Source organism: Periplaneta americana, chromosome 4, assembly GCF_040183065.1.
Source record: "Periplaneta americana isolate PAMFEO1 chromosome 4, P.americana_PAMFEO1_priV1, whole genome shotgun sequence".
Classification (NCBI taxonomy): domain Eukaryota; kingdom Metazoa; phylum Arthropoda; class Insecta; order Blattodea; family Blattidae; genus Periplaneta; species Periplaneta americana.
The window spans coordinates 125,104,527-125,124,256 of record NC_091120.1 but is presented as its reverse complement, the minus strand read 5'-3'; the positions used below and the strand labels follow the sequence as shown (position 1 = coordinate 125,124,256).

Genomic DNA, 19,730 nt, shown 5'->3' with positions numbered 1-19,730 from the left:
ATAGCGATATATTTGGCGAATGAGGCCGAGGATTCGCCATAGATTACCTGACATTTGCCTTACGGAAAAAACCCAACCAGGTAATCAGCCCAAGCGGGAATCGAACCCGCGTCCGAGCGCAACTCCGGATCGGCAGGCAAGCGCCTTAACCAACCGAGCTACACCGGTGGCTAAGTTAATAGTGTAATGTAGCGGTTCTCAACCTATGGTACGCGTACCACTGATGGTCCATGTGAAGTGTGAAATAAAAATATGAATTATTGCAAAATATGTTTGTGTTCGAACTTCAAACAATGAAAAAGTAAATAAAATAATTCCAATAATATATGTTTGAATATGAAATGATTTCATATTGTGTTGTAATATTTCTAATTGTTGGCCAATTTCACCAAACCTCGTTAATATTAATTCAATAATATCCAGTAAAATTAGACACTTGTATTAAAACAGGGGTCGTCAGCACAGAGCACGCTGGGGCTAGCCTCTCTTACCCGCGGAAAACGCAGTGCACTACAGTGCTCTCGTAGCTGCTAGCGGGTATGCTCTCTATCTCTCCCTGTTGCACGACAGTGCACACGGGACGGCACCGTGTACCCATTGCTCATTTCAGCGAGTGCTGACGACCACTGTATTAAAAGACTATTAGCTTTTATGAAACGAGGCTCTGGACCTCTCAAGTGTTACGTATATTTGTAACAAGTAGGGAGGGGGGGGCTACAACACATCATTAGTCTACCTACACAGATAATTACTCAAGCAAGTACTTTATACGTTGTGGAGTGCACCAAGTTCGAAGGGCTACGTTCCATTCTTCGGTTAAGAAAGAGGAACAGCGCGTGTTATTAATTGCTAAGTGTAGATCGCATAAGTTACAGAATAAGAACATTTCCTGGTGTAAATGTACCAATCAATAATAGATTTAATAAGAAGTTTTGCACTACAGATACTGCTTTGGTGTTACAAAGCAAACAGGAGAAGGGCTATTTTAACAAGTGAAAATGGGCAAAATTAGATCATTGTTAGAAAGGAGTCGAAAGAAATCTATCGATCGTCTAACAGTACAATGTGCAGTTTCACGTAGATCCGCACATACAACAATGATTCAAGGTTGATCTTCATTCATAAATTGCATTGCTCTGCTCCAAAATACAGTTTTTATTCCGGGGAAACCTTTATCTTCGAAACAGGAATTAGGGAACCTGTAGACGAACAACGAATGTTGTATTTAAATGTTAATCCTCTCTTTGAATTTTGTACACGAATAGTCTTTACCGTAGAACACTTGCAATGTTGTAGAATACAATAATAAAATTATCCTGTTGTATTTTTCTTTAGAATGATAAAATAATATCTTATGGAACTTCATTATATCAATCATTCGTAATGTTGTACACCGGAATATTTTCGTCTTGTGCTTGGAATGGGAGAAAACCTGTAACAATTAAAATGCCAATTAATTAATATATCGATGTTGACTGCAATAATAGTAGGTAAGTTACATGAAAAAACGAATGTAAACAAACTCGGAGGTTGTGTTAATTACCTACCTTGGCGCATTATATTTCTTTTCCAGTTTTCTCTTTGATTCTGTCGCTTTATGGATCTTTCCGGTGGAACAAGAGAAGCATGTGCACTAAATTCGCTCATTTTTACTGTGATTTGCAACGAAAAACATAACTACGTTTTCAGAACAGGATCGTATTTAAGCTACAACAGAATGCATGACCGCCCTAATGGCACGTGGCCACATCATCATCATCATCATCATCATCATCATCATCATCATCATCATCATCATCATCATCATAATCATCATCATCATCATCATCATCATCATCACCGATTGGCTCTTTTGTTGATAGAGGATTTTGATTCTAACGACTTTGTAAGTTTTACATTACATATGGAATTTTGAAACTAAAGTCAATTTTCATCGCTCTATTTCAGCCCAGTTGAGCGGGCTTTCAACCTCAATATTTATAACGGCATTAGAATTAATTATATAGATTCAAATGGTATAAAAACATGAAAATGTGTAAAAATTTCGTTTAGGGGGTTTTGACTCTAGACGACTCATGTAATAGTTACAATTACTTAAAACACTTAAATCCCAAATACTTAATTTAAATTTACTCCTTCCGATTTACTGCTAACATCAACAGTCTTTTCAAATCCATTTCGTGGGTTCGTGATGGAAAACGATAAAATTTCACAGTTTGCTCTATATTACAATATGTATTATTATAGCCAAAAACACAGCATATAATTTTGTTGGACCGCTTTGACATTTTCAAAATAATAATCTAAAGGCAACACTGTATGAAAGATTGAATAAATGCGTATAAAATTACTCCTATTCGAATCTTCCAGCAGTGAGCTGTCAACACAGAGCACACACAGCTGTTGATGACAAACCTACAAGTAGTGCTCGTAGTATCCGCCTGTAGCAGCACATTGCTATACGCACGGAGCCTATAACGGCTGCTTCTTTACACTCATCGACACAACAGACACTATTTCCCACACGCAACAGTAACCATGGTTAAAATGTAATTTCTGTACACCATTCATAACCACCGGTTATTTAAACATGGTTAGCTGATACCTCATTTAACAAGAGTAAAGTCTGGGTTCTTAGATTGTTTTTACAAAATGACGAAAGGAAAGCATCCATACCTCTGCAAAGATAATAGTCAAAGTCTAAAAACGACTGCGCTTACTCCATTCTCCATCGAACGAACGTATCCTATATATTTTTGGCGTTGCATTTGTTTGTCTTTGGGCGCTGTTATGTTTACGGGTTGCATTTCTTTCTTTTTCAGTGCTGTTAGGTTAGAATCGTACAAAATAAAAAAATTAAAAGCAAAAATGATTATATTCCTACGTGAGAATGATTTAGACTATTGACAGATTTCATTACTAGATTTAAATACGAGGAATCCTTAACATGTTACATAAAAAAGATGGAATATCAATAATGGAAACGGATGAAAAAGATTAGTAGGAATGTGTGTACAATTCAGGGCCAAATTATATTATACCAGGGAAGTACGCAATTTCCTAAAATCCATCCATAACCTCTCTTCGTTCAGCCTGCATTTCAGTTAAAGAGATACTCTACTTATCTCCATTAAAATAAATGAAAATATAGTTGCATACAATCGTAATGTAACAGCCGATTCATGGGAGAAATAGGATTGTTTGTGGGTAAATTCCAAGTGACCCATTTGTTGCAGCAGGAATGGCACGAAAGATTTTGATAAACGAAATCCCTTCTGAAATTTTCCGTCACCTAATTTCTCGTAAAAATTCTCTTTCTGCTAATAAAATTTCACGCTCACCATCATCCTTACCCGATTACAAAACTAACCATAGACAAATAAATAACTTAGAAATACTAATCGTCTTTGAAATAATCAGCTGTAGATCTGGCCGCCATTTTGTTTTACTAGCCTTGCTAATCACACGATCGTCTAATCGCTGGCTCGAATATGGGCAGTTAGAGATTACCGTGGTTAACCCCTTAATTAAGTCATAACTGAGGTCGCTGCAGCGTAAAAATGTTTAACCAATTTTAATCTGTGGTTACACTAATCGACATTGATGCACGTTACCATATGAATGTTTATGACTAACTTTTCTACAATTACATCAGCTCGTTGGAGGATTTTTATTTTAATAGGTTATTTTACGACGCTTTATCAACATCTTAGGCCACCGGCGTGACTCAGTCGGTTAAGGCGCTTGCCTGCCGGTCTGAAGTTGCGCTCGGGCGCGGGTTCGATCTCCGCTTGGGCTGATTACCTGGTTGGGTTTTTTCCGAGGTTTTCCCCAACCGTAAGGTGAATGCCAGGTAATCTATGGCGAATCCTCGGCCTCATCTCGCCAAATATCATGTCGCTATCACCAATCATCGACGCTAAATAACCTAGTAGTTGATACAGCGTCGTTAAATAACCAACTAAAATAAAAAAATCAACATCTTAGGTTATTTAGCGTCTAAATGAGATGAAGGTGATAATGCCGGTGAAATGAGTCCGGGGTCCAGCACCGATAGTTACCCCGCATTTGCTCATATTGAGTTGAGAGAAAACCCCTGAAAAAAACTCAACCAGGTAACTTGCCTCGACCGGGAATCGAACCCGGGCCACCTGGTTTCGCGGCTAGACGCGCTAACCGTTACTCCACAGGTGTGGACTCGTTGGAGGAACTGGTTTACACTTCTTTTGAATACTATACCGGAAGCAAGTATTTTATAGATATCAATTTCTTCCACCCTCCCTGAACATCTGGTTTAACATTGGGATCTTGAGAAAAGTGGTACATGTTTTTTTTTTTTTTTTTAATTTCATACCTTGATGTAGCAGCTCAAAACGTTGTATATAGGCAATTTAGTGCTCCATAGAATGTTTGAGCTTCAGGTGATGATTCAGCAGCACGTGCACCAACTGAATTTAGAGAGTTGGCCGCACGTGACACAACATATGCAAGTTTGTGGTCCTGGAAAATTCTCGTTAAATATGTTAGATTTCTAATTATAGAAAGTGTATTACATTCATACAATCAAGGACAGAATAATTATAGTTTAAGAAACTGGTGTTTACGGAAGGAAAGCATAAAGGGAAAGACAAAAAACAATGACGCAGGAGACAAGGGCATAAACGGTAACAGTGAGGAGGAATAATTTGTGTGTGAGGAATGGTGATTGTGGTGAGGAAAAGAATAGTGAAATAGTGTAATAATGAGGCAGAATATTAAGTGTAAAGTGAAAATAGGGTGGGAGATATATGGAAAGTGACAGAATAAGGAAAATCAAAATGCGTTATAGTCAAAGGTAAGAAACAAAAACAGTATAGAGAAAATATAGTGAAAATGTTCAGACGATAAGCAGTGCATGAACAAAGGTAAAGTTTAATAGAGCATGAATGACAGACAGACTTTATTGGAAGTGTTGAGAGTGACTGGAAAGGGAATGGAGAAGGTGCTACTTGCGGGGGATGAGTTAGGAAATAAATTGGGCTAGTTTGAATGTATAAATAGGACAGAGAGGAATGCACGAACTGTTTTGGTATGTTACGGACTTAAAAAAACATAGAAAAAGCACACGTCTATGTTGAGATTAATAGTATATATTGTAATTAGAAGATATGGGTAGCATGTATAAAGAAATGTGGTGGCGAGCCATAGTCACTGAAATAGACTAATTCGATCTTGTAAAGTCAAAATATTTTTAAATCGTAGTCAATGATAGTGATTTAAAAATTCAGTAAGAGGTAAATTTAATTTTGACACATTATAAACAAACCTGTTACCATGTTAACCAAAACAAGTGAGTATGATAAATGAACAAATCCAATTGTTCGATATATTTTGTGTGTACATTAATTTTTTAAAATGTTATATTTCAAAATATAGCTTATTTTTTAATAATCCTATATTTCTGTAGCTTAAGTTGTTAAATTTAAGGGTTTTTCAAACTGATTTAAATTGAGGTTTGTTAATACAAAACTTAATATATAATAGAATAGTGATAATTGCTAACACCTACCGCAGCAATCCATGGTGAGAGAACGCGGAATCCATGTTTACTCTTTGAGACTTACAGCCCTGTTCACCTGTGATTCATCTTTTGAATGTTGTAATGAATTCCACAGATCCCCCACTCTAGAGAAACTCTCAATTGCTCATGTTCAGAGATGTTAGTAACCGACCACCTTTGTCACTACGGAATATCCTCAAATGTACCATGTGTCAAAGCAAAGAATTTACATTTGACTTGAAAGGGCTTCATGATGCCCGTGGAGAAAATTATAGAAATCGTGTTTCCCGTTTCAGGGATATGTGGAGTAAAGGATTATAGTGAAGGTTAAAGAGAAGATTTTCTCAAAGTTGCATTTATTTCACATATCACGTTAATAATTAATATATTTCTTCCTTCAGTTGTTTAGGTAGTACGACTAAAGCAGCTTCTGGAGATCATTCAGATTCTTCGTATTAATCCATATCGTAATTGCCTACCTTTAATCATTTGGCAGGGTTCAACACACGACTAACGAAAAATGGAACTCTATAGAATTTGTCAATGATGAACATGAGGAATGGGCGGTCGACTCTGAACTGGGTCTTCCCTCTGCTCTTGGTGACCAGTGTCACAGCTGCAACATAAATCTTCCTATTAGAAAAGTGACTTTCGAGAAATTTGTATTCTCTCTAATTGGTATAACTGAAGGGGTGAGAATGAGATAGCCCAAAGCCACACTTTTAACAAAAATAGCTTTTTTTTTGTGAAACTTAATTTCTTACACATATATGGGAAAGCTACTAGCAAAATGTTACAAAATTTACTCAACAAATAATAGAAATAGGCCTATACACTGCGGAAATTATCATGCCACACCTTATATCATTGGACTCTACTTTTACTATACGCTCTGCTGTGAAATTTTGTTTCTGTAGCTTAGGATGATATCATTCTTGCCCCTTCATTTCTGTTAATATAATTTGATGAAATGTATAATAATAATAATAATAATAATAATAATAATAATAATAATAATAATAATAATAATAATAATAGTTTTATTTAACCTGACAGAGTTACGGCCATACTCAACCAGGAATAAAACTTTCATACAAAGGACATTGCAAATATGCCAGATGTAGTACATAGAAAATTTAAAGAGATAATCATAATACTATGTAAACAATACGTTAGTAGACATGAAAAGTATACAACATGTAGAAAAAAAGGAAAGAAAAAAGAAAGAAAGAAAGAAAGAAAGAAAGAAGCGTAGTAAAATGTAAAGAGTAAGTGAAAATGAGTGAAACATACACAATATAGACAGAGTGGAAGGTAACCGCTGCACCAAAATGAAACTGGTAATAGATAATGAGGAGAGATTTGAAAAAATCTAAATAGGTTTTTTTGTAACATTCACCGTCTTAGAGGAAATCGTTACGTTTCTATGAACATGCAATATCACGGCTACTGCAATAATTCTAGCAATCGCAGCCACCCATCCCTTACCCTCCCTTTCTACTCTGCTGTACTCACGCGATACTGCGCTACGTTGCAAAATTTATTTTAACGATTTTCGCAGTTATTCAATTTAAATTCATGGCTAATTGCATAAAAAGGGCTCAAGACACTAACTAGCCTATTCAGATTATTTTTACCTACCTATTTGTACAGCAATCAGTCATTTCACTCTGGCCGCTACCGCAATAGAGCGCTGTAAACATTGGGCAAAGACGATTTTTTTTTTCCTGTTTAACGGTGTTTTATCCAAGGAAAAATGTAATAAAACTTTTGTTATATTTAACATATAGAATCATCTCTTAAATTTTGGTGCATCGATCCCCTTCCATTCTGTATAGAAATATGAAAGAATAGTAACAAAAAGATAGTAAAGTACAGAGCATACAATAGACATAATCTTTAGGTACACACAAAAAAGGAAAATTATGATAAAACAGCATGAGTTCAAACCTGATAGACACAATAGGGAAAGATAATTAAAAAAAGAAATAAAATACTGTACAGATCACTAAGATATTATCTAAATGTAGAGGATACATGAATACATGCAATAAAACATTTGTCATTAACAGTAAGTTAGTTTGGAAACTCGTCATAAGATATTCATGGAAAAAGAAGATACCCTCTACATTTTGTGAAAGTTATAAACAATCTTTACAGTAACACTACAACTATAGTAATAATAAACACTGAAAAAAAAAGTATAAATATAAAAAGAGGGGTGAGAGATGAGTGTATTTTATCGCCCACTCTATTTAATATTAATATCTGTATGGACGACATTGTTAAAAAATGGAAAGAAAATATAAATTTAGGAATAAAATTAAACCCCGGGAGTGAAAATATAAAAACAATAATGTTCGCTGACGACCAAGCTTTAATACGAAAGCGTGAAAAAACTTAAAACATTCAATATATCGTCTAAACCAGATATGTAAGCAATACAATTTTAAAATCTCACACCAAAAGACAAAAGTAATGGCATTAAGGAAGATACCTCGTTCGTTCCGAAATAATGATAAACAGTATTATAACAGAACAGATATTACAGTTCATTTTCATAGATTGCGACGTAAGTTATAAAAGAGAGAAAGATATAGATAATAAAGTAAATAAATTTCAAGCAATTTATAGCACACTCAACAGAACTCTGCAATATACGTAAGATTAGAAGAGAAACATAAATAAAATTTTACAAAGTTATGGCCACACAGATTATAACTTACGGAAGTGAGTCATGGGCTCTTACAAAGAAAGATGAAGAAAAAGTAAAATCTGCAGAGATGAGATTTTTAAAAAACAAAAGGTTGTACGTTAAGGGTTCAAATACCAAGTAACAACGTGAGAAATTAATTGAATATATATTCACTTAATAATAAAATTTACGAAAACAAAGACAAATGGATTCAGCACAAAGAGTGAATGAAAGAAAATGAGATTATAAAACAAACTTTGGGATCATCAATGTGGTTTTAGGCGTAATTGATCGACCGTTGTTAAATTTTTTGTATTCGACAGATATTGGAGGAAAAAATGGGAGTATAGGGCACACTACTTAAGCTATTTATAGATTTTAAAAAAGAGCATATGACTCGGTTAGGAGAGAAGTTTTATATAATATTCTTATTGAATTTGGTATTCCCAAGAAGCTAGAGCGATTAATTAAAATGTGTTTGAATGAAACATACAGCAGAGTCCGTATAGATCAGTTTCTGTCTGAAGTTTTTCCAACGCACTGCTGGCTACAGGAAGGAGATGCACTATCACAGTTACTTTTTAACTCTGCTCTAGAATATGCCATTAGGAAAGTTCAGGAAAACAGAGGTGGTTTGGAATTGAATGCTTGTTTATGCGGATAACGTGAATATGTTAGGAGAAAATGTACAAACAATTCGGGAAAACACGGGAATTTTACTTGAAGCAAGTAAGGAAAGTAAATCCAGAAAAAATCGAAGTATACTATTATATTGTCTTTTTACCGGAACATAATACGAAGTGGAAATATAAAAAGTGGAAATTTATCCTTTGATAAGGTGGAAAAACTGAAAGTTGCAATTTATAAAACAGTTATAGTACTGGTTGTTACGTATAGTTGTGAAACTTGGACTCTCATTTTGAGAGATAAACAGAGGTTAAGGGTGTACGAGAATAAGGCGCTTAGGAAAAAATTTGGGGCTAAGAGGAATGAAGTTACAGAAGAATAGAGAAAGTTACACAACGTAGAACTGCACGCATTTTATTCTTCACCTAACATAATTAGAGACATTAAATCCAGACGTTTGAGATGGGCAGGACATGTAGCACACATGAACGAATCCAGAAATGCATATAGAGTGTTAGCTGGGAGAACTGAGGGAAAAGACCTTTGGGAAGGGCGAGACGTAGATGGGAGGATAATATTTAAAATGGATTTGAGGGAAGTGAGATACGATGGTAGAGACTGCATTAGGGGAGAGTGGGGTAGTATCGGACATCGGGTAGTATCGGACAGTGCGTTTCTTTCATCTACCACCATATGGTAGTACCTGAATGACATGGTTACGTTTCTCTATGCGACATCACAGAAAGGTAACCATGTCAATCAGGTACTATCATCGTGTGGTAGATGAAAGAAACTCACTGTCCGATATTACCCGATGTCCGATACTACCCCACTCTCCTCGAATCTTGCCATGTTCTTACCATTTCTCTATTCTAGAGAGGGCGGCTTATGTGAGGGCGGCAATGAACCTCCGGTTCTCTAAAAGCCATTTTGTAAGTAAGTAAAAGAATAAAGCCTAGGACGTCTTTGGAAAAGATGGCTGCATGAAGCTTGAATAGGGTGCAAGCCTACTCTACTCCTTGAAGTAAAGAAGAAGAAAAAGAAGAAGAAGAAGAAGCCATGAAATAATTTTCTAACTTAGATATAAAAGATCTTAAGATTTGGCAGTCCTTGACTTCAGGTGGCTGAGAGTTCCAGTGACGAGAAGCAACAACAGTGAAGGTTGGGAAATATAGAGATTTGAGTAAATTGTTTCGGAAATTTAGGAAAGTATTATTCATATGAAACAGAAATGGATGACTAGAAATTATCATAATTATTACTATTAAGTATTATTATCGTAAATCTCGGGCATAACAAAGAAAATATTAAATATACTAGTTTAGAATACATACATATACAAAGATATATGACATGCCGAAAACCACTTTTCCTTTACGGGAGATGCTGAAAACTTCCAATCTCGAAACCGAATTTTTAGCGTCTCGGTACTTCTTTAATGCTTCGGATCATGTGAGAGTAATAGAAAAGTTTTGAGAATGACTGAAGAATACGAATATTCTGTTTATTGAGTCATTGAGTTAGATTTATGGGAAGGGGTTACAATTACAAGAACGATAATTTTGATGATAGAGAGCAGGGAACGGAATCGTAGCTCTTTTTCAGGTCTACAGCATCCTAATGTAGTGGCCCATTCGTTGTTATGTTTTTCTCACATCTGTCGAATAATGTATTTTTGATGTAGGATTTCTTCCCGGTGAATCCAGCCAGTTGCTCCATGATATTGTCTTGATTCAATTTTCCAGTTAGTTTCTAATTATTTTATAATTTTTCAAAATTCAAAATTACTTTAAGGGGATAGGTACAGCTTACAGTAGTAAAATTTTGGAAATATTCAACATTTTTTTCCTCCATTAATGTATCTTGTTCAGTAATGAAAATTAGTGTGTGTAAAACACTGTTCTTCTGCTATATGAAAAAAAAAAAAATATTTTTTACAATTAAAAAAATAACAATTTTTTTTTTAATTCAGTTCATTGTGCAGTGATGAAGCGTTTCCCACATAACTAAAAAATTATCCAACTTTCTATGATAAACTTTTTTGTGTGCATTCGTGTATGCATGTCATATCTACAATATGATGCAAGATCACTTCTCTATCTTTGATAGATTGTCTGGTAAAAAATAAATTCATTTTAAAAATGGTAAAATATCAGTATTTTCTTCTAACACAAAAAATTTTATTTATTAAGGAATGTAGTTGAAAGAGCGTGATATTGTAAACATGAGTTTCAGCAATAAAATAAAAGAGAGAGAGAACATGAAAAAGTTAACAAATTTATGAGTTATGAGGGAAACGCTTCATCACTGCACAGTGAACTGTAAATATTTTGAATTTTGAAAAAAAAAATAATTTTTTTAAATCGTAAAAATGTTTTTTTCATATAGGAGAAGGACAGTATTTTACACATACCAATTTTCATTATTGTACAAGATATAGTAATGAAGGAAAAAAATGTTAAATATTTCCAAAAATTTTACTGCTGTAAGCTATACCTAACCCCTTAAATGTTTCATTAGTATACTATTAAGTATACTATCACAGTATACTATTAAGAGAATTGATAAAAACATTATAAACTTATCTAGGTTCTCAATCTGTGACAACATTGAAAGTAAGATTAAGAATTATTCTAAAAGTAATACTGGGTTCTGCAGCATAAGTATTGTAATTGTACAATTCAATGGATGGCTAGAAGAACATGGTATGCCGCTTTTCGTAAGTTTACAGGAGGAGCGTTTATTCTCGGTCATACGGACACCAGTGGAGCTGCACTAAATTGACTACATATCACGTTATTCAACTCAAGGCTGTTAATACGTTCTTAAATGAGGGGAGAGGTATTTATCAATAAGGGTCACATTATCACAAAAATGATTCACAACCCTTTTTTCCGCTTATTTAAACTCCCGGATCACAGTCAGTAACGTTCAAATATGGAGGTTGCGAACAAAACCGGTCATTTCCAAAATAGCATATTTTTCAGGAAGTAGAAAAAACTGTATCGAGCCTTCATTTTACCCCTAAGAGAACGATAATTTTATGTGTCATGCATGTTATGTCCATCGTTCTAGTAATGTCAATAATCATGATTTTAGTTATTTTGTGTACATTTTATAGATAAAAATGTTTTGGAAATGTATTGTTTTGTTTGGAAATGTAAGGGAAATGTTCACTTTTGTTCGAAAGAAAGCTATATCCTTCACTTTCATTTTACTGTATTATGGAAAAATGAGCATATTATAACATTTTTACAATAATTTCAATTAGAAATAAGATGTTATTACCCTTTGCACATAGAAGTGAAAATTCCTGATTTTGAATGGATTGATAATTGAATCGGTCATCTGTAAAACCACATGAGTCACAGAAAATAAGTTTCGAGAAAAATAGAAAAAACTACCTATAGTTAATAGAGTTTCTGTTAGGTCTGTGTAATTTTTACAGGAGAACCATATATTATTATGTCTGATTACAACTGCATTGTATCTTAAATATCTCATTTCATAGTACCTTAAAATAGTTCTTAAGTTCTTGGACTCATGTTGTTTTAAAAAGTACCAATAATAACAACTCCAGTAACCTGACAAAATATGGAGTATATTGTTTGTTGTAGTGTGAAATACATTATTATACAATTTTCAATCGATTTATATTGTTATTTTTATTTCATGTTCAAAATGATTCATATCATTCACAAATTAAATTCAAAATATCATACCCGACTTTAAGAAAAGTTATTCGCGAGTAATTAATTTTCATACCAGCGTGTCACATGTTTAATGGCAATGTATGAGTACAGACATATCTATAGTTCACAGTAAGAAAATTACATAAATTGCATATTATCCCTCCAAAAGAGACGGTGTTTCTTGCTTTGGGATCTCTCTTCGAGGACTTTTTCTCTTTATATCATGCACATCTATAAGTCCTTGAAGGTACACAGGTACACATCTTGTTCATTTTTGCTTTCAAATGACGTAGTTTTATTAAAATGTCTATTATATATGGTATAGGTACTTTCATAGAACACTTGATTATTTTTTCTTCTACAGAACTCTTGGAACTACACTCACTGTCCAACACCTTGACAAAGAAGTGCATGATAGTAAATGCGTCATGGTTGCACATGCGTATAAGCTTATTGTTGAAACTATTATGCACTCCTTGTCTCTAGTATACGTATATTACATTTAGGGCTTTTGTTACATCAACCTAAATTCATACTTAAGTCATATTATTATTAATTTTTTGAACGCTTTTCACTGTTGTAATCTGTGTTTAAATATACTCGTATTTCATTATTAAAATTATATACATACCTATTTACTAAGGAAAGTAAAATTACATTAACTTACAGTCACGCTCAATATATAAAAGCGTTGAAAGGTTTATACACTATGGTTGGCACAGGAACGACAGCATTCGCTTTTACCCTTGATTTCTTTTCATAATCTTCTTAATTGGTTATTTTGCGACGCTTTATCAACCGCGATGGTTATCTAGCGTCCGAGTGAAGGTCTGGCGCCGAAGGTTGCCCAGAATTTCCTCTTAATGGGTTGAAGAGAAACCCCGGAAGAAACTTCGTAACTTATCTCAACCAGGATTTGAAACCGGGCTCGCTCGTTTCACAGTCAGACATTCTAACCTTTACTCCACAGCGGTGGACTTCTTCATCTCACATGAATCTGAAGAGCCACAATAAAATGAAACATTGGTACAAGTTGTCTATTATTTGATTGCCTTTGATATCAGTGACACTAGTGTTGATCGTATCGATATTGGGGATATAGAGAAGTGGAGAAGAATCATCAGGTACAGTTTTAATTTAGAAATGTCTCGGCACGTGATTTAATTTAATTTAATTTAATTTTATTTATTTATTTATTTATGTCTATAACAGGGCAAAGCCCCAATTAGGCTACAATAGACAGTACAGATGGTCCACTGGCATGGTTAGTTTAGAAGCAGCTGAACTGCTGATCCTGCTAGTGAGATTATCTTCTTTATATCTCCAGTACATGGTTATCAGGAAATTTATTCACAGAAGTAATTCTCATGTCTTCCAAGGTCACTCAAATAATAGCAGACATACACAATGACGTATTGAACTTCAGTAAAAGTCAGTCGGCTAAGGTGCTTGCCTACCGATCCGAAGTTCCGCTTAGGCGTGGGTTCGATTCTTGTTTGGGCTGATTACCTGGTTGGGATTTTTCCGAGGGTTTTCCCAATCGTAAGGGAAATGTCAGGTAATCTATGGCGAATCCTCGGTCTCATCTCGCTAAATATCATTTCGCAATCAGCAACGTTAAATAACCTCGTAGTTGATATAGCGTCGTTAAATAACCAAGGGAAAAACTTAAGTATGGTCCATCCCAGGAATTTGTGGAATAACTTCGCGCATATGGGGGCGGAGTCTATCTGTGCCGGAGTGTATTGCGGGCAGCATCAGCTAGAGTCCGCTAAGGGGTAAGATACTCGTGTAGAAGGTAGAGTAGAGTTCAGATAGAAATTATCCCCTCCTACAAGTGATTGCTCGTTCCGTTCAAGCAATGCCTCCCCCAGAGCAGTCATTGGCCCTAGCCCTCCCATATACCATTTGCGCAGAGGTCTTGTTTCGTCTTTCTACTCCACAGATTCCTGGAACGGACCAGTGAATGTTATTTATTACTTACATGAAGCAGCGGACGCCGTCGCTCCAAATTCGTCCACTGACACTTCAGCCTTATGTATGAATTTGCCTATGTAGATGTCTGGACTTATGCCTTCGAAGTTTGCCGCTGGAGTGAACAGTTCTCCCAGTCCAAACTAGTAGACACAAGTCATTGTTAAATAAATTTTACGTTTAGTTACAAACAGGTAGGCCTATTGAATTATTATTATTATTATTATTATTATTATTATTATTATTATTATTATTATTATTATTATTATTAACAGTAGCATTATTATAAAGCATTAAGCAGCTATGCAACTCTAAAATGTGACTTCACAGCATTAGATCAACCATGTCTGTAAATGTAACATTTTCATTCAAGCAGTTCCATAATTTTATATCGTTGTGTTTTTGACGGCCAAAAATCCTTCTTCCTTCTAGAATATCCTCCAAAACATTCTTATTAATTCTTCCCTCTGTAGGCGCATGTTTCGTAACGTGTCCATTCTATCTAAAGCTTCTCGCTTTAAATTTGGTTACAATGTAAGTTACTACTATAATTCATTTAATGTTCTAAGTTTTTGTATTTTATATTCATTTCAAATATTCTTAAAAATTTTGTTCACCTCTTTTGATCAACATCCAGATTTCACAAGCATAATTTTAAAAGGTTAAACATATCTTCTTCTCATTCTACTACTTCAACTTTTATACCCTCAGGCTTGTTCCGACTTCAAAGAGGCTGAAATTGATCTTGCCATCTGAAGAGAGGTGGAGGCTAATAATATTTGTTTGATAATAGATATAACTTATATATTTGCAGCATAAGGGTACTATCTATCTTCTCTTACTCGCATGCCTGAAATTAAAATTCTAATCTATGTAAATAAAGTAGACCTACACGATGAATTTAATTCCATTTCTGATATATTAAGGACACTAAACACCAGTTAAATTTTATAAAACTATAACAATAACTTATGGAAGTAAAACTTACGACATATCCACCGAAGATAAATGAAAAAAAAAAGCAAGTGAAATGAGATTCTTAAGATCGATTAGAGGCTGTACTAGACTAACATATATAAAGACTCGGAGTGCAACAGATGAATTAGAAGTTAATCCCTTACTACAAAAATGGATGATTAAGAAAGAAATTAGTTAAAGACCGTCCAGAGGATGAAAGATAATAGATGAAATAAGTAAATTTGATAGAGAAGGGAGATATCAAGGCCCATCTTGGAAGAGATGGCCTGGAACAGGTTTTATTGTTTAATCCAGAAAGTGAAGAAAAACAAGAAGAATACGCTCTCTTCGCTTCGTATAATGAGAAAGTAAAAAGTTACAATTTAATATCTGTTAGGTGTCTTTGCTCTTTTTTGTTCATATACTCCTAGTTAAATAAATTAAATTAAATGCAATAGGACGTACCGCTTGTAAAGTGTTAGCAAGGTCCGTCTCGTGGCTGACATTGAACTTCGGCAGATATACATTTACGGTTCTGATTTTCTTCTCACTGTAATTCATCTTCTGAATATGCTCTCCTGTCATGCGGAAGAGAAGATTGTCCATTCCACTCATTTCTTTCGGTAGTACCACAAACATGGAATACCTTTCGCCCTGCAGTCAAGCAAATGTTATGGATAAAATTAAATAGACACCTCAATTTTCTATGATTAGCCTACATTACGAACAATACACATTTTACACATTTCTTTCGAAATTAATTAAAAATTTTAAACGACCATCTCAGATAGTTAAACAAGATGTACAGGGTTGTTTCCGATCTCTGATAACGAATTTGAATGAAGTCATGTGCGTCAGGAATCACACCGACAGCTGAATTGCGGAGAGGTGACAGACCGGCGATTTCATAATCAGATACGGTGTATCACAGTAGCAATGCCCAAGAAAATCGAGTCATTTTTGAGAGGGATACATAACAGCACTCTCCAATGCCAAGTACAGTTACGTGAAAATCATAGGAGCCTGCAAAACACGTGGTTTCGTTATTTCCAAGAAAGGCATCTTGTGTGTATCTAATAAGACTGGCAAAGCTCGGACGGGATTAATTCCAGAGTGGGAAAGCAAGCAAAAATCCACCCCCGTCACACGTCGCCGCACTCCACGAGATGATACAAATTAATTCTATTCCAGTTTTACCGATGTTATATTGTTATGTTTTATTTAACGACGCTCGGAACTGCAAAGGTTATATCAGCGTCGCCGGATGTGCCGGAATTTTGACTCGCAGGAGTTCTTTTACATGCCAGTAAATCTACTGACATCAGCCTGTCGCATTTAAGCACACTTAAATGCCTTCGACCTGGCCCGGGCTCGAACCCGCAACCTTGAGCATAGAAGGCCAGCGTTATACCAACTCGTCAACCAGGTCGACAGCTTTACCGATCTTATTAAGTATACAGAAGATGCCTTTCTTGGAAATAACGAAACCTCGTTTATTGCAGGCTTCTCTTATTTTCACTTAAGTGTACTTGGCGTTGGAAAGGGTCGTAATGTGCCCCTCCCGAAGAGGCTCGATTTTCTTCGGAATTTCTGCTGTGAGTCGCCGTGCACTCTGACTATGAGATCACTCACTACTGGTCTGTCATCTCGCGCCACACTTCAGCTGTCGTGTTACACCTGATGCACACGTCGTCATTCAAATTCGTTATCAGAGATCGGAAACAACCCTGTATGAGTGTGAAAGTGAAGCACAAAGAACTAATCCGCTTCAAAACTGTATTAAAAGTTTAAATAATATTGGCAGTGTTTCAAGTTTAACTTTAGAATTCAAAGGGCATTTTCCTAGACTTATTTACATTATAACTGTTATGAAAAGAACGAGTAACTTCTCACAGGTATTGCTTAGGATGAGCGGTAGGCAGCTGATATGGGAACCGTTGTCAACCGTTGTCAGTTACGGACACTGTCTACACCCCTCGCCTTTAAATTTTGGTGATTAATTCTACTATTAATAGACCGAGTAAACAGATACACTAGGTGTTTTTTTACTTCTCTTTAGTTGGATTGTTGTAGTTTGATTCGTAATGGAGCAAGTGTTATTTGTTATTATTTCAAACTTACTGTTATTTCGTCTTTCTTTTCAAATGAGTGAAAGTTGTACTGCAAAATTACCTACATTTTTTGTTAGACGGTTTTTAAAATGGATTGCATTTTATTATTCATGTCTTTTTAGTAGTTAGCAATGCCAGAAGATTGTGTAAGCACGAAAAGTAGATAACCAGCTCGAATATAACTGGAAAATACAGAAACAATGCTGTCATTTATAGCCATGGTGCCCGTGTTACGCTATAAGTCCTAATTATAGTTTACGATTATATTGTTGCGATTTGTGAGCTGGAAAGTGATGCTGCCCCTCTCAAACGTCTCGATTTAATGTTCCTAGGCCTAATTATGTCAGGTGAAGAAAACAATGCGTGCAATTCTGCGTTGTGTAACTTTCTCCATTCTCGAATAATTTAATCCCTCTTAGCCCCAAATATTTTCCTAAGAGCCTTATTCTCAAACACCCTTAATTCCTGTTCCTCTCTCAAAGTGACAGTCAAAATTTCACAACCATACAGAGCAACCGGTAATATAACTGTTTTATAAATTCTAACTTTCAGATTTTTTGACAGCAGACAAGATGACGAAAGCTTCTCAACCGAATAATAACACGCATTTCCCATATTTATTCTGCGTTTAATATCCTCTCGAGTGTCATTTATATATGTTACTATTGCTCCAAGATATTTGAATTTTTCCAACTCTTTGAAGGATAAATCGCCAATTTTTATATTTTCATTTCGTACAATATTCTGGTCACGAGACTTAATCATATACTTTGTCTTTTCGGGATTTACTTCCAAACCTATGGCTTTACTTGCTTCATGTAAAATTTCCGTGGTTTCCCTAATCGTTTGTGGATTTTCTCCCAACATATTCATGTCATCCGCATAGACAAAAAGCTGATGTAACCCGTTCAATTCCAAACCATCTCTGTTATCCTGAACTTTTCTAATGGCATATTCTAGAGCGAAGTAAAAAGGCAAAGGTGATAGTGCATCTCCTTGCTTTAGCCCGCGGTGAATTGAAAAAGCATCAGATAGAAACTGGCCTATATGGACTCTGCTGTAAGTTTCACTAGGACACATTTTAATTAGTCGAACTAGTTTATTGGGAATACCAAATTCAATAAGAATGTCTCTCTTAACCGAGTGATATGTCTTTTTGATATATATGAATAACTGATGTACTGTGTCCTTATACTCACATTTTTTCTCCAATATCTGTTAAATACAAAAATCTGATCAGTAGTCGATCTATTGGACTACGCCTAAAACTACACTGGTGATCTATGGAGTTAATCTTCTCAAAAAAATATTGGACAAAATTTTGTAGGACGTCAACAAAAGTGATATTCCTCGAAAGTTACTAAGTTAGTCTTGTCCCTCTTCTTAAAAATAGGTACGATTATGGATTCCTTCTATTGTTCTAGTACAATTTTCTTTTCCAAAATAGTAAGTACAAGCTTATAAATTTCGCTAGATAATGCGCTTCCACCTTCTTGTATTAATTCCGCTGCAATTTGATCAATACCTGGAGACTGGTATTTTTTCAGATTTTCTAAGGCAATTTCGACTTCAGAAAGTGTGGGTTCCGGTATAAATGGCTCAGCAGTTTGTATTTGAATTTCGTCCTAATCCTTTCTATTTGGCCTATGTGTATGTAGTATTAAAATTAAATTGTACTTACTTTAAAAGGCAGCTCTAACCACTTGGCTTCAAGAACCGAGCAGTATCCCATTCGAAATTTGTCCTTTATAGTCATCATTGGTACTTGTATGGATCTGTGACGAGACAAGTGAAATGTTTGTCGAACTGTGTTCTTGAGCGAAAATTGTTTCTTCCATTCACCTTTGAAATATATCGCACTAGTCAATATCATTACGGTCCGTGGAGTTATGTCACCTGAAATTTAATAAGTTACAGGAATGAAACTGCGTAGTCGAAACTACAACCTGTAGACCCGAAATTTTTATGTTGTAACCTGAGGGCTTACAGTAATATATACTTTCCATTAGAGATGAGTTATAGCCACTTACAATAGTATCGATAGTACTATCGACTATTTTTCCTACTATCGATGGTCCTATCGATAGTTATAATCAAAACTATCGATAATAGCGATAGTCAAATTACAAACTTCT

General features: G+C 35.2%; 1 protein-coding gene across 1 annotated transcript in view; it reads right to left on the bottom strand.

Annotated features, from left to right (window-relative positions):
• Positions 1 to 5,887: 5,887 nt before the first annotated feature.
• The window catches only part of LOC138698183 (serine protease inhibitor-like), a 52,485-nt gene continuing 38,642 nt past the window's right edge, over positions 5,888 to 19,730 (bottom strand). The window contains exons 6-9 of the mRNA XM_069823933.1: positions 19,277 to 19,491; positions 15,950 to 16,138; positions 14,538 to 14,670; positions 5,888 to 6,155 (exon numbers count right to left, since the gene is read on the bottom strand). Coding sequence (XP_069680034.1) covers positions 6,025 to 6,155; positions 14,538 to 14,670; positions 15,950 to 16,138; positions 19,277 to 19,491 — 668 coding nt within the window. The 3' untranslated portion in view covers positions 5,888 to 6,024. The remainder of the gene's footprint in view (positions 6,156 to 14,537; positions 14,671 to 15,949; positions 16,139 to 19,276; positions 19,492 to 19,730) is intronic.